This window comes from Pezoporus occidentalis, unplaced genomic scaffold (assembly GCF_034315485.1).
Source record: "Pezoporus occidentalis ecotype Australia unplaced genomic scaffold, CSIRO_AGI_Poc_V1 ctg16, whole genome shotgun sequence".
Lineage (NCBI taxonomy): Eukaryota > Metazoa > Chordata > Aves > Psittaciformes > Psittacidae > Pezoporus > Pezoporus occidentalis.
In genome coordinates this window covers 4,852,672-4,868,255 of record NW_026913425.1, presented here as the reverse complement: position 1 = coordinate 4,868,255, position 15,584 = coordinate 4,852,672, and the positions used below count along the sequence as shown (strand labels likewise).

Genomic DNA, 15,584 nt, shown 5'->3' with positions numbered 1-15,584 from the left:
GAAACAGGAGAAAATGTCTGCAAAAACAGTATGTGTAAACACTAGTTACATGATTGTTTTACAAGAATAAAAATGTATAAAGTAATGAGCACTGCAGAAGTTGTGGTAATTCTTGAGATGTGACTGAATTTCATTTGGCTCTAGAAGACAGAGTTGGAACCACATCCACAACTGTATACACAATCAGGAATACTAAAAAAACAAGGAATCATACAAATGGTTGACAGATGCACAAATGAGAACATTTATATTTTAACTATTCAAAAATTATCTAAATAGTAAGAGGATAATGAAGGATTCACTATGACTGGAAAGTATTAATAGAATAGAAAGAAAAAACCAGGCATAGTCTTTACAAAATATCACTTAAGCGTAGTCATGTGCCTTTCATACTTCTTGATCATCTTCATCCTTCCAAAACATAACTGAGCACTCAGAATGTGAAAATATAACAGCGAAGTTTGTGGAGTCAGAGGAAGGGCTGCTGACATTATTTGTTTTATCATGACTGCAGTTGAAAATAAGAAGCTCACCAGCTTGGTGGTTCTAAAATCAGATATTCCAGAACCCTGGTTTTCTTTGGAGAATATTGAAAAAACTGCTGCAAAGGATTTATATTTCCACAAAAAAATGGAGCATCTGGCCTTCATTCTGATATGAATCAAAAATAATGCCAAAATCTTGATGTTTTTCTGCTGCTAGAGCAACAGGCCAGTAAACGTTGTTGCTTTTCTTGGAAGTTATATCTACTCTCCTAGCGAATTCTTCCAGTCTCAGCCAAGCTCAAATCACATTAAGAACAAAGCAGTTATGATGCCTTTCTCAAAAAAAAACAAACAAAAACCCAGAAAAACAAACAATGCGATTGCTTTGGCTATTTTTTTTTCCAAACAGAAAAAAACACCTGCTAATGAACTCTTTTCAGCCAGTGCAGAAGGAAATCGGTAAAGTATGTGTTTTATACACATGGATTAATTATTTCTGTTTCTTTCTAACATAGATAAAGATGATATAAATATATCTGCCAAATTTAATGAACATGGGTGCTCTTCACCGGTATTGTTTGAAGACAGCACACCTCTGATTAATGACCATCCTGAACAAAGAGATCAGTTGGCGGAAAATTCAGTTGCCTTTGGAACTTCTGCAGAGGAAGTTGTGAAGGAAATTCGCTTTAGGATTGAGCAGAAGACTCAGCTGACTGCCAGTGCAGGTATTCAAACACACATGAATTATAATAATGGTTTGTATTTCCACAATATCTGCTGCTCTAATCTCAGAGAGCATTACTTAGGAAATCAGCATTGCCACAGCATTGTGCTGCAAAGAAATACACACTCTTTGCCAAAACTGCAAAGACTGTGATTTTCAAGTGCTTCAAGAGATGTCAGGGGTGTTGTGTCACTCCTGGTTTTTGTTTGTTCTCTTTGGTTGGCTTTCGTATTAGTTTTTGGCCTTTTTTTTAAATCACAGAAGTAGTTTATCACCTCTTTGCTTCTTTCTTCTTGAAATACATGTAGTGTGGAACAATGACCAGCGTGCTCAGGAGCTAAGTTTAGCACTGGTAGTTGTTATTTTAGTGTTCTGTGTAAGTTGTTTTTGAGAGCCAGTGGTCAAGTCAAATCTGTCACTGGTTGCTAGTTTGATGTTAGTTTGCATAGCAGATCCATATTGTTAAGTACTTCGAACTCCACATTTGTTCCTTGCTTAAGGCAATATCAAAATTCATCCCATCTCTGTAATTTTAATATTAATCTGGATTAGGTCACTAATGTGTGTGTCCCCAGCCACTTAGTTTGGATGCCATCTAATCTGTTCTGTGTACCAGGTCAGTGAGGTGTCAGGGAGTGCTGAGCTTTATGAAACAGATGTGGAAGACCAAGGAAGTGTTGAATGTTAAGCAGACATAAAGGAACAGCTAATAAGCAGGATGAGACAGCCCTCCCCATGAGTAGTAGCAAAATAATAATTTTGGTCTACTGAAATTTTCTCTTTCTGAAGAATGAGTTAATGTTTACAAAACAGGCATGTTTTGTATAAGTGCATCAGTTTTTTTTTTTCCCCAAAATGAAAAACAATAAGAAAGCTACTTGAAGAAATACTAGTAATCAGTAATAAATAGAATTACTTAAACTTTTGAATATTATGATATATTAGGGAGCAAATAAAAATTTAGACCACTAGGGCTGTAGCACAGAGTAATTCTATTTTTCTTGCTAAACCAATTCCAAGTTTATTTGTAAAAACAGTTACTTTGATGGAGAAGAGCAATAGAGAATAGCAGTGGTAGCCCACAAAAGACTTGAATTTGGTAAATTCTGTCAAAAATAATTTAGTCTTTTTGCTGAAATACAAGGGAGAAGTATCTCCTTCTCATTAAGAGGTCATTATAACTGCCATTTTATTTCCTTTTGTCTTATCATGATCACTGTCATAAAATCGGTCAATAATGTAACTGATGTTATTATTAAACACATGATATTTAACCTCTCATGACCGAGTAGTGCATGTTATGTTACTCTATCTTAAAATAGTAGGTACACTTTATCCATTACATTTGATCTGCCACATGCATTTATGTTCTCACATGTCTATTATAAATTTTTTTTGCAGATTTGTAACACATCTGGTTAGCAGCTGTTGTCATTCTTCTGCTTATGTTTTGTCTTTGCCAAAAATGTAGGCTACTTTTGTGCTTTTAAGTATTGAACAGTTGAAATTAAACATTGTCTTCCATTTTTTATAAATATGGGTTTTGTTTGTTTGTTTTTAAGGAATAGCACCGAATACCCTGTTAGCAAAAATGTGTAGTGATTGTAATAAACCCAATGGGCAGTGCAGAATTGTCCCTGAGAGACAAGCAATTCTAGACTTCCTAAAAGATTTACCCATTAGAAAGGTAAGAGATACCATGACATTTACAATGCAATCATGTTTCTTATGTTCTAAAAGCAATGGACTTTTCTAGGTAGTCTGTCCAGTTGTGTTTAATTTAAATTATTACTGGTATTAAATCTGCAAATGGAAAGTTTCCAGCATAATGAACTTCCTCTTTTTCAGGTGCCAGGTATTGGAAAAGTTACAGAGAAGATGTTAAAAGCCCTTGGAATTGTGACTTGCTCAGAACTTTACCAGCAGAGGGCACTGCTTTCACTTCTTTTTTCAGAAGCATCTTGGCGTAATTTCTTGGATATTTCCCTTGGTTTAGGTTCTACATATTTGGAAAAGTATGTTTTGTTTTGGTAGTTTTTTCCCTCTTCTGTTTATAATTTTTCCAAATTTTTCCTTGGGTATGTTACATACTGTATATTTTTAAGGTATTTTATTGGCAGATACTAAAATTTGGCTTTCTTAATATTTTAAAAGATCTACCTGTTACTGTTATACTTGTGGCTAAAATATACACAATGGCCAGGTATTAAAAATCAAAAGTTTGTACAGCCATGTCAAATACACAAAATGCAAAAAGTCTGTCAGAGAAGTTGTGCATAACTATGTATCAAGAAGTAAAGTCAGTGTCATTTAGGATAACCTCATAATTATTAAAATAGCTAGAGAGAAATGTGATATCCTAAGCAGAGGCATTCAGTCCTGTTTCTTCTATAAAAACCAATATACATTCATTGTTTATTATCTGTTGTAATGAAAAACCTGATCTTTGGTGTTAAATTTTCATATTTCTAATGAAAGTAAGTGAGTTTCTCTGTCTCCTACCACGTTTCATAGAATCATAGAATGGTTTGGGTTGAAAGGGACCTTAGAGATCATGTAGTTCCAACTCCTCTGCCACAGGCAGGGACACCTTCCACTAGACTAGGTTGCTTCAAGCCCTTCCAGCCTGGCCTTGAACACTGCCAGAGACAGGTCGGCCACAGCTTCTGTGGGCTACCTGTGCCAGTGTCTCACCACCTTCACGGGGAAGAATTTCTTAGTTCTAGATCTGCCTTCTGTCAGCATGAAGCCATTCACCTTTGTGGGTGGACATCTTGGACCTATGTAATCACTTGTCATGCAGGGTTGTAGGTGTAACATAGTGTAACCTGTTCCATTTCTGTTCTAGTCTAGTGTTGTCCATTCTGTTCCAGTCCATTCCGTTCCATTTCATTCCATTGCATTCCACCCCATTCCACTCTATGCCATTCCATGCTTCTCCATCCCATTCTATTCCCTATGCTCACCCTGAGGTGAATAATGCTGAGACTGTTATTTCCGTGCAGTGACAGGGGTTTTAAACTCCAAAACCACTTTCAAGGACACAAATCACAAAGCTTACAAGTGAAAACAGGATTTTATATTATGATTCCTTTTGGTTTTGTTACTTTTAATTTTATGTCATTTTATGTTACTTTTATGTTATTTTATATACTTTTTTTTTTTTAATGGGAGGTTGGTTGTTGTTTTTTTTGGTTGTTTTTTTTTTGTTTTGGGTTGGTTGCTTTTTTTACTCTATTCCAGAGCTCACAAGCATCAACAAAATGCACATGTAGCCAGAAGCAGGTTGATGCCTTCTTCAGCTTAGCTTGAAAAAACATCCCTTGCAATCTGGGAAAGAAAAGCTACAGAGCCACGGAAAGCAGCAGCAGGAAGACAGGCCAAGCAGTCCGTGTATCCTAAAGAGAGGGCACATGAAGAATGATCAATAGGACCAACCACACACAAATGTTCAAGAACAAGCAAATAAACCCCACCAGTATTTTAAAACCCAGCATTATCATTGTGAAGGGGAACACATTTTTAATGGTGTTGTCTGAGAAATTCATTTCTTTGTTTTACAAGCACCAACTTGATTTCAGTGATTTTTAGTGTGGAGAAAGCAAGCCCTTAACATACCCACACGGGTCCTCAGTAAATGACTCATATAAAAGTTCATTGTCTTTGAGCACCTTCTTTTAGGAAAATTTGAGAATACCAAACTCGTTATTTCCAATACTTATGAACAGAAGAAAGAAATGCACTGGAGAACGCTTTACATGCAGAAAAGTTGTTAAAGGGGGTTCAATTAAAAATGAAAGAAAGAAACAGAAAAAGCCTTAACATATCTTTAACATAGGGAATAATTTAGACATAAAGCAATCAGTTCCTCAGATAAACAAATATTCAAGTATACAGTGCTTAATAGTTATAGGTGAGACAGCATAGGATTCATAGTTTTGTTTTAAGTAAGACTCCTGATATGAGAAGGGAGTTTTGAGGGGTTTGTTGATGGTTTGGGTTTGTTTTTTTTTTCTTTTTACAGACTGTTGACATCTCTGCCTGATCTGTGTCTTTACTTTTCATCTACAGTATAAGGTTTTTTAAAGATACTTCTTCAATTTCATACTCATTTAAATTTTATATAGAAGATTTATAGAAGAAGTTAGCATCCAGATCTTTGAGATACTGCTGTTAGTTATTGAATCATGATTGGTTGAATTAAGAGTTTATTGAAAATATAACAGTTGACGGTAAAGTGAGTTTAATAAATTTAAATTGTTTTTGTTTTTAAAGGGATGGAGAAAGAAAAAGTATGAGCACTGAAAGGTATGCCTCTTTAATGTTGAAAAAACAGTAATCACTAATCCTATATAATACCAGATAGAGTATACTGTAAATATAATTTCATTGTGTAATGTGTGTTAAAAAAAAAAAACAACACTAGCCTACTAAAACAGATTCAAGCTTGCCTTTTTTTTTATTTTTTTCCCCTTGACTTCAAAATACTGTGCAATTGTTCTGGCAGTTTGTGCGTTCTCTTCCTCATCATGTGATCCTCCTAATACCTCTAATTCATCAAAGTGGTCTTCGAGCCATAATACAGGGTGGAAATACATAACGGATTGAAATTTTTTTTATATATTCCAGTAATGTCAGTATCAGCCTATTAGCCTTCAGTCCCATGCATAGCAAGTATAGCGCAAGATAGACTTGTAAAGCAGACAATAATTTTGCATGGTTAAATAAAATTGGGTTTATTTTCTAACTTTTATGTTTTTACCAGTGTTAAGTTCCTTAAGGTGGTGTATGTCATTCTCAGAAGTTCATTTTTAAAAAATAAATACTGCCAGGAGAATCCGTAGAGCATCATAATAATTATCTCTACCCTCATGTGTTGCATCATCTTAGAAAACAAGATTTATATTCCTACGGACTTGGTAGTTGTGGGCATCTTATGGAAGCTCCATAAGGTTTTGTACAACCAAAACTGAGGATTTTATGGCTGTAGTCCTGTGCTGGTTTGCAGGCAGACAGATAATCTGGGTAGCCTCTTGTACCTTAGCTTTTCTTAACTTCCTTTTTCCCTGAAGGAAACAGTTTTAGATCAGAGATGTTAGTGAGCTGGTGAGATCATGAAACTTGTTTATAGGGGGGGAAAGATGGACCTGAAATGGCATTGTCTCTATCCTGCCCCTTTCAAACCCAGGATTTACAACTTCCCAGTTGCTGCAGTATTGCAATGTTGTAACTGCAGCATTGCCAGAACAGCATAAATTATGACTTGGATAATGGCATGGAACCTACAGCGCAATGTTCATCCCAATAGTTCAGCAGCATGCATATATTCTTAGGGAAATGGGAATCATAACAGAGGATGACTTTTCAATATGATCCGGTAAATCTGAATATAACTTAGAGATGTAAAATGCAGTGTGACTATAGTGACTTTACACTTGTTAATATAAAGCTTGGCATGAAATAATGGATCTGTGAGACCTTTCCAAAAGCATCTGGTTGCAGTAAGTTTTGCTTCCTGTTTCTCTTAAAACCACTACTAACTGAAGGTTGCCTTTCCTGTCATGTTATTACTAAAAAGCAGATGCACAACAACAGAAAAATAATGCTGTAATTCCGCTGGTAGCAGTTAGCAACATTTTTGGCAGAAAGATAGTTTTTCTTCCTCTGAAGCTAAACATAATTATCCTAGATGACTTTTTTTGTTAGCATCTGCATTATTTATTTATGATATGTGTCTCTAATGTTGACTTCTCAATCCTTTCTTTCTTTTGATATTACAGAGCACTGTACAAAAGAGATTAAATACCAATTATTTAGCTGTCCTCATGAGTTCGATTAGTGTTAGTGTTCTCTTGCATATATTAAAGCATTAATGACCTTAAATCTAATACATTTTCAAATAGTGCATGAAAATTTGAAAGCCAGATTATTTTGTTATTTGAAAGGCTTTGCAAACATTCTGAAATGCATAAATGTGCACAAATCTTTCTGTATATTTTGGCTATTAATATTCTTTTTTCCTTGAAGTGAGCACTCAAACCTATACAACTTAACTAATGCAGGTTTGTTTAACTGTACAAGAAAATTTTAGATGGCAGCCACTGAGCAATTTTTAGGATTCATACTGAAAAGATGTCATATCTTTGTCTTAGAACATTCAGTGAAATGAACACAGCAGAAGACCAATACAGCCTGTGTCGAGAACTCTGCAGAGACCTTGCTCAAGACCTACAGAAAGAGGGACTTAAGGTATTTATATTATTCTCTGTAGCTTGCAAAATGACAGCACTTTGCGCTAAAACTCACTAAATATTTTAGTTATGTTAGCGTGTTATTTTAGTATATTAACGTGAGTGCTTTCAGCAGCATCATACCATACCATAGGATGTCTTTGATTCTTTAATTTGCAGATGCTTAGAATGATTTAGGCAGCATTCATTAGGTGGCAATCTAATAATGTGTGGGAAAAATTAATTAACTAAGTTATTTAGCATGCAAGCATTTTATGCTTAAAGTAATGTTTATAAACAAGTAATGGAACCGATTGTGATCTGTGCTTTGTTCGATCATGTGATACTAATGTGTTCAAACGCTGTGTTTCTCTCCCATATTCATACGGGATCCAGTCAATAGCCAGTAGTGTATTTTAAGAAGTACACATGTCCCAGACTTGCTTACAAGTTACTCATCCCATTCAGTGGTATGAATGGTAGGAGCAGTCCCTGTATTCCTTTTCACCAAGTTTCTGTCTTTCATATGGAAAGAACAGTTCATATTTTCTATGGATGTCTTTATGGTAAAGCAGGGATTGACATTCAAGACCTAAGGGAATCGTGATTAGTCTTCTTCAACCATAAAAGATTGTCTCAAAAGATGATAGGTTGAAAAAGAAATCATCAGCTAAGAAGGATGAAGAGATAAGCTTACAACAGCACCAGAACAAAAGGAATGCCATTTGTTTACATTTGGAGGGACGCACTAAATTGCACAAATGGTGTAGAAGGTGTGACCAGGGGAATATCTGTGCTGGACAGATGCTGTGTGTGGCTCTGCTAGCACAATGCAAGAGGATGGAAGTCTTCAGTGAATCCTCAACTGGATAGCTCTTGTACTTCAGTAATTTTCCCTGCAAAATTAAGATATCAGGCACTGAAAGTTAAGAAAATAATTGTTTTGTAGGCAGGTTAGAAGTTGTGACTGTAGCAGAGCGTGAAACCTATTGAACATGCACTGGTGGCAGATGGTCTGTTGGGAACCATAGCCAAATGACCCAGTCAGAGAATTCAACTTTGGCAGCAGTTTAGGAGCAAGCGCAGAAGCTTGCAGACAAATTCTTGGTAGTGCCCCTTGCTGTACGCAGATAAGCACACTGTCTTGACTATAGCTTTAGGGCTATATAGATGCTATGTAATTTTTTTTTTTTTTTCTGTGCTGTATTTGATACGCTTAACCTTTTTCTTTTCTCTCTTTCCCCCTTTTTCTCTCCTCTCCCACCCCCATCATCCCAGGGTAAAACTGTTACCTTGAAACTAAAGAATGTGAATTTTGAAGTAAAAACAAGAGCTTCAAGTGTGCTGTCTTCTGTTTCTACTGAGGAGGAAATATTTGCTGTTGCTAAAGACTTGTTAGGAACAGAAATTGATAGTGTTGCTCCTCACCCTTTACGGATACGACTTATGGGTAAAATATTTCAAACTTATTCTTCCTTTTCAGAGTTAGCTCTTATAATGCATAAAAATAATAGACTGTAGTCTAAAGTAATGGTATAAATGGTTGATGGAATTATAGAATGGTTAGGATTGGAAGGGACCTTAAGATCATCTAATTCCAACCCCACTGTCCATGGGCAGGGATACCTTCCACTAGACCAGGTTGCTCAAGGCTCTGTTCTTGAACGCTTCCAGGGATGGAGCATTCACAACTTCCTTGGGAAGCCTGTTCTAGTGTCTCACCACTCTCACAGTAAAGAACTTCTTCCTTATATCTAACCTGAACTTCCCCTGTTTAAGTTTGAGCCCATTACCCTTTGTCCTATCACTGCAGCCCCTGATGAAGAGTGGCATCCTTGTAGGCCCCCTTCAGATTTTGGAAGGCTGCTATGAGGTCTCCATGCAGCCTTCTCTTCTCCAGACTGAACAGCCCCAACTTTCTCAGCCTGTCTTCTTATGGGAGCTGTGCTACCCCCTTTATCCCCCTTTATCATCCTTGTGTCCTCATGTGAATTTGCCGAACAGCTCCATCTTCTTTTTATGTTGGGAGCACCAGAACTGCACACAGTACTCCGAGTGGGGTCTCATGAGAGCAGAGCAGCGGAGCAGAATTAAGTCCTCCAACCTGCTGACCATGCTGCTTCTGATGCAGCTCAGGATATGGTTGGCTTTCTGCACTGCGAGTGCACACTGCTTTATCCTTTCTTGCAAAGTAGAATCAGTTGTGGAGTCCTGAATGGTCCTGACTGAGAAATGTTTTCCTGATTGAGGTTCTACTTTCCTTACCACCTGTTAGCCCCGGAACAGCACACACTGGCACAAAAGTAGAATCTTAATGCATAGCAGTGCTCAATTCTGCTGTCTTGAAAGAGCTTTTAAATCTGCTTTGCACCACAGCACCACATAGTTTCTTTTCATAACCTGTTTTAGAAACAAATGCTTTAAATAGAAGTGCTTATAGATTTGCAAATGCTATATTCTGCGAGAAAATTGAATGTCTCTGCAAAATAAACTTTTGATTCTGAGATCCGTGTGTTTCACATGCTTATACATTCTGCTTGAACTGTTCAGTGATACATAAAAATTATTTGTTGGTTGCATTAGAATACACTTAAGAAAAAATATATTGGTAGGAAAAAATAATGCAAAACTCTTTCATGCTGAATTATGTATGTTAAGGTTCTGCCTTAGTGTTATGGTTCAGTCAGTTAAAACTTCATGGATATTGAGGTCAGTATATGGTTGGGCAAGTGTTTGGATCTGATAAAATAGTATTGTGATCTATTGTTAGTATTTGATGGTACTGTAGGCTCTGTTTAGAGATAAAATTCATTTTTATTGAGTGTATGCATACCAGGACAACCTGAAAAGGTTTTAATTAGAATTAGTATTACGTTTTCATAAAACTGATATTACAAATTTTGTTTTCATCATCAGGTGTACGAGTATCAGGATTTCTGAGTGAAGAAGAGAGGAAATACCAACAAAAAAGCATTATGAGTTTCTTAAAATCAGGAAAAGAAACTGGTTTTCTTAGACTTGAGCCAGGGAAGTCCAACAAAGAATATTTCAGAAACAAATCAGAAGCATCTACCACAGGGAGTTTTTTTGATAAAAAGCGAGCTGCAAGAAAGCTAAATGGTGGGAATCCTTCTCCAAATAAATCTGTAGGTAAGCAGCTATTTCATGATAGGAAATCATCAGCAAATTTTGTAGAAGAAACAAAGGAAGTCACAGACTTGCAGGATTCTAGTGATGTAGGTAAGATCTTCACCTGCCCTGTTTGCTTTGAGGATCAAAGCAGCAATAGTTTGGAAGAGCTTAACAGGCATATTGATGTGTGCCTCGGTGGGACTGTTTTTAAAGATACTGTGGAAATAACCAAGAATTATGATTCAAAAGAAAATACGTGCAACTTTCTTCCGCAGTTTAAAAATGAAAATGTTGATGTATGTCAAAAAAATAAACCAGATCAACTAGCTGGAACAGACCAGTCTGCGAGTACATCTGGGAACTCTATCAGCAATAGCACAGAAAAATTCACTCAAATAATATCTGATAAACCTCACAGAGGAAGACAGCCTAGCAGTCTCAGTGATATTGCTAGAAGCATGTGTATGAAACAGTGTCTCCTCCCCAAAGGAATCTCACAAGACAGTGAAGACCATTTTGAAAAGACTGAACATACAGAAGAAAATAATTCATCCTGTTTCTTTGAAAGCAAAGAAGACAGTGTTCTTGTTTGTCCAGTTTGTAATTCAGAACAGAAAACAAGAAGTCTTGTGTCATTTAACAGACATGTGGACGTCTGCTTAAATAAAGGCCTTATCCAGGAACTGACAGAAAAGAAAGATTTTCCTACAAAGACTTGTAATACGGAAAACTCAAACAGAGTTGGTGAGTGTGCGCACTAAGATACATTGGATTATTCAGTTTATTTGCTTGTACAATTAATATGGTAATGATATACCTGGAACTTTTCAAAAAGGGCTTTATGATTTTTCCAACAAATTAATTTGAGTAAAGGCTATGTAAGAGTTTGCATTTTTTTATATCAAACTAGTTTTCATTGCAACTAGATTTATTAGTGCAATGTTAGTCACACAGTGCATTCTCATTTGCTATAATGGTAGCAAATGGAGAAATTACTGCTCATTTCTGTGAATTGCATTTTGCTACTCCCCAGCTGTGTTCAGAAGGGTGTTTGTAAGGCCACTGGAATCTAAATGAAAATCAGTGAAAACATCTTCAACCTGGATTGTTGCAAAGATGCAGCTGACAGAAAGTTCTATTGTATAACGTGCTGGCAAATACAGAGAGGTGGTGAGCTAGAGCATAAAGGCAGGAACTGCAAGTGTGTTTTACATCTGATAAAGTGTATCACATAACTCCACCTGTAACATGCCGAACCAGCAGCATGACTCAAGTAGTTTCTCCTTTTGATGAAGAGTTAATCTTTGGCCATGTTAGAGGATATGTGAAGGTAGTTAAGTATCTACATAAAGTACTTTGTCACTAATCTAAATTTGGGGCTTTATAAGAGGAATTTAAAATGTTAGTGTTAGAATATTCAGAACACAACTTAGACTTACAATATGAATCTTTTACACAAAAAAAAACCTTTATAAGCACTATTATTTGTTGTGCAGACAGGCTTTGTTTTAAATGAAAAAACTTGCTATTGGCAAAGATTATTTCCTCCCTGCAGGATAAAAATATTAACAAAACAGTTTTCAGCAACCACCTTGAAAATCAACTACATTATGCTAAAATACTTCTGGAAAACCACAAGCAGATTTATTGAATCCTAAGGGATTGATTTGAATTAAAGGCTTTTTGTTTTCCTCTCTTAATAATGTTAATATAAACTACAGTTCTCTAACTGCAGATAATACGTTATTTGCTCCTTCAGATAGATCAAATTAGGTTATGAAAAAAAATAAGTTTACCAAAAACTTTTTTTTTAAGTTCTGCCATGTGTCATTTCATTACTGAATTAAATAATTCTGGTGGTTTCCAATTACTTTTCAGGAGGTTTAAGCAGAGGACAGCAATGCGTGAATCCATCACAAGGAACAAAAAGGTAAGGTTTTTCTGGAAACTTGAGTACACAAGTGATTTTAAAATAATAAAGTTTTGAAATCCAGTGTTGTAAAAATTGTGTAGGCTTGCATTGTGTATTTGAATATCTTACCAGTTTTTGGTTGTTTTTTTTTTCTTTTTTTTAGGTCTGGATTAACAACTTCACAGTCAGCATCAAAAAAGGCCAAATCAAGCAATTCCAAGCATACAATTGAAATGTTTTTTAAATGACTGTGTGGCAGCATATTCTATATGAAGTATTTCATAATATTTTATCCTGCAAATTAATTTAGCATCGACGGTAGGCTGGATTGAGATGCCAGTCACTTTAGAGCCATGGTATGCCTGTGTAAACATGATGACTGAGGTAGAAAGAGCTGCAGCTGAGGTAATTTTATTTGTTTGTGTGGCATTTTTTTGAGAATAATATTGAGGTTTTTTTCCAGCTGTTCCTCAGAATCAAAATTTGCTAGCACAGCCTCATGAATTCTCTCTGCTGTTCAACAAACAGAACAGCTGCCATTAAGCAAGCCTGTAGGGCAAGGTCCATGGAAAGCAGGAATCATTAGCTAGGGTACCATGTTGTGCTTACTTGATGGCCCCCTTCCCACACCTACCTGCCATCTTCTCTGTTGGTTGTGTTGGCCATGGTAGCCATAGTAGCTCAGACAGACACTTTCTTGGACAATTCAACACCAAATTTAATTGAGGTATGATCTGTGTGGTAACAAAGACAACCTGAGTTGCTTGATTTCAGCCTATGAATGTCTGTCTTCTCAGTAGATACAAAAATTGCTTGGTCTTGCAGTTTCAAAGGAAAAGAGCGAAAACATAAAGCACTATCTGGCTTTCATTGTTGTCATTGAAAATATCTTCAGTAAGAGTTGATGGACCAGCCCTGAAGCATTCATTGTGATGAGATGCAGGATGACTTGACTTATTTAAAAAATGTTAATAAACCTGTTGGTGGAAGAAGGATGTGTTCAGGCTGGTGAGACAAATGCTGTTTAATCCTTACCCTGTCCAGAGAGACTGAGAACTTCAGTTTTTGTCACAATTGTGAAATTCTTACTGGTCAGTAGCGATAAATTTACTCTGAATAAAAGGGCTAATGGTGCAATAATAATATGAATTATGTGCAAATATGCAAGATATTGGTTTTTGTATTATATACCTATCTTTTAAAATTATTTTGTATTCTGAATAAGCAGTATTTTGTGAGTGCGTATGTGGAAGGAGGAAGTTGTAAAGTGCAAATATTTAGAATATTTTGGTTAGTTTTTTTTCTGTTCAAGATGAATTTCTTTCTTAAATGTAGAAATCTTTTTATAATAAAGTATCAGGAAAATAATTTATGATGACAGCCAGATTTCTCATAAATTAATCAATGTCAAACTATATATGAAAAATGATTTTTAATTGGAAAATCTTCTACAAGAAGTTACTATAGAAGCATCTGTTCTGTTGTTTAACTGTATTAGAAGAACTTTTTTGAGTTTGCTTGGGTTTTGAACAAATTGTATGTTTTAGATGCCCAGGGTAAGTCCAGAATGTGCTTTTTTGTTTCTAGACTTCCTAGAATTGTTTCACTATCTCTACCTGCTCATCTGTTTTTTTGCCAAATGCCACTGTACCCACAGCTCTGTCACTTTAAATCATGTCAGTGCTTCCTTATCTGCTTCAGACCAAATCAGCTGGACTAGTTCGACTGTGTAAGCTGACTGTGTAGATTTTTTCTAAACTGGGTCAGTGAGCGTTCAGCATGAGCTGGCAGAGGTGGGAGCTGGAAAGTTTTAGTTAACATAAAAGCAACTGAGGGAACAATGACTCTAAGCTGCCGCTGCTGTTTAGAAAGTGGACACCTGTCCCTTTATTAGTTTTTATCTATCTGGTTCAATAAAGTATAGAATATAACTATTAACTTGTCATTGTGTGTATTTCTTTAAAATGTGTATTTTTAAATATGCATTCCTTAGCAAAAAGTAAAATAATGTGCTTGAACAAATTGCTCTGGATTCTGCATTTCTGTTAGTTTCAGTCTTTTCTGCATGTTGCTGGGGCTGCTCGGAAGAGCCAAGGTTGTGGGAAGTGCTTAGAAGTGTGTCACACTTGCTATTTGCAAAGTTTGAGCACATAAGGTATAGTTCTACTGGCAGAGTTAGTTAAGAGACTGGGGATATGGCTGTGAAAGAGTATTGTATGATTGCAATTAGAACTGGAAACTAACAGCTGGTATTTCCAGACCGTAAAATTATGATCTTGGTTTAAGATTCACACTGTAACTCGTGCTCTGCATGAGGCTGTAAATCCGTTTCTCCTTTGGTGCTAGCTTTGTAGGCAAACCTACTTACCCCAAAGTTGTCTGTTTTCTCTTACTTCTAAAAGGAACATTTCTGTTGCAAACAATGGGTCTGTATTAGTAGCCCAGTCATCATACAGGGAAAAAAAAAGAAACTCTTAAAGAAATTTTGCTGTAACATTTGGTTCACAGGAAGCAAGAAGTGAAATCCTGTGATTCAGCTATGGCTAAATGAGTTACTTGTTCTTCTCACTCTGGGTTTATTTTCAGAGAGTTTTTTTCAGCTGAGTAATATTCATCTACTGAAAGTACAGTTGATGAAACTGTCTTATCAAGCCTAGGTGTATCAAGTGTGAAGTTTCTTATGCATCACAGCCTGACTGCATCAAAAATGTTTAAAGGAAAAAAGGACTGTAAAATCTCTTCTTGTATGATAAGCAGAATCTGAACAAATAGCTTTGTTCCAAATTTGCTCAGTTTACAAGCTTTTGAGTCTGTCAGATTAATTCTGCTATGGACATGTATGGTGTTAATAATCTCGGAAGTTAAGATGACTATAATTTTAGTATAAAAAAGAAATTATAGTGAAGGAACTGAAATGTGCCTTCAGTTGTCTAAGGCTGAATATCTGTAGTACTGCATTCTTCTCCAATATTGGTGCTACTTCTCCAATATAGAATCATAGAATAGTTAGGGTTGGAATGGACCTTAAGATCATCTAGTTCCAACCCCCTTGCCATGGGCACAGACACCTCACACTAAACCATGTAACCCAAGGCTCT

General features: G+C 36.1%; 1 protein-coding gene across 5 annotated transcripts in view; it reads left to right on the top strand.

The window, feature by feature from the left end:
• The window catches only part of POLK (DNA polymerase kappa), a 37,062-nt gene extending 22,642 nt beyond the window's left edge, over positions 1–14,420 (top strand). For all 5 annotated transcript variants that reach the window (XM_062612417.1, XM_062612416.1, XM_062612414.1 and 2 more), the window contains 9 exons: positions 1,001–1,213; positions 2,775–2,899; positions 3,061–3,227; positions 5,488–5,520; positions 7,365–7,461; positions 8,721–8,892; positions 10,359–11,318; positions 12,453–12,504; positions 12,650–14,420. In XM_062612417.1, coding sequence (XP_062468401.1) covers positions 1,001–1,213; positions 2,775–2,899; positions 3,061–3,227; positions 5,488–5,520; positions 7,365–7,461; positions 8,721–8,892; positions 10,359–11,318; positions 12,453–12,504; positions 12,650–12,734 — 1,904 coding nt within the window. In that variant the 3' untranslated portion in view covers positions 12,735–14,420. The remainder of the gene's footprint in view (positions 1–1,000; positions 1,214–2,774; positions 2,900–3,060; positions 3,228–5,487; positions 5,521–7,364; positions 7,462–8,720; positions 8,893–10,358; positions 11,319–12,452; positions 12,505–12,649) is intronic.
• Positions 14,421–15,584: the final 1,164 nt, after the last annotated feature.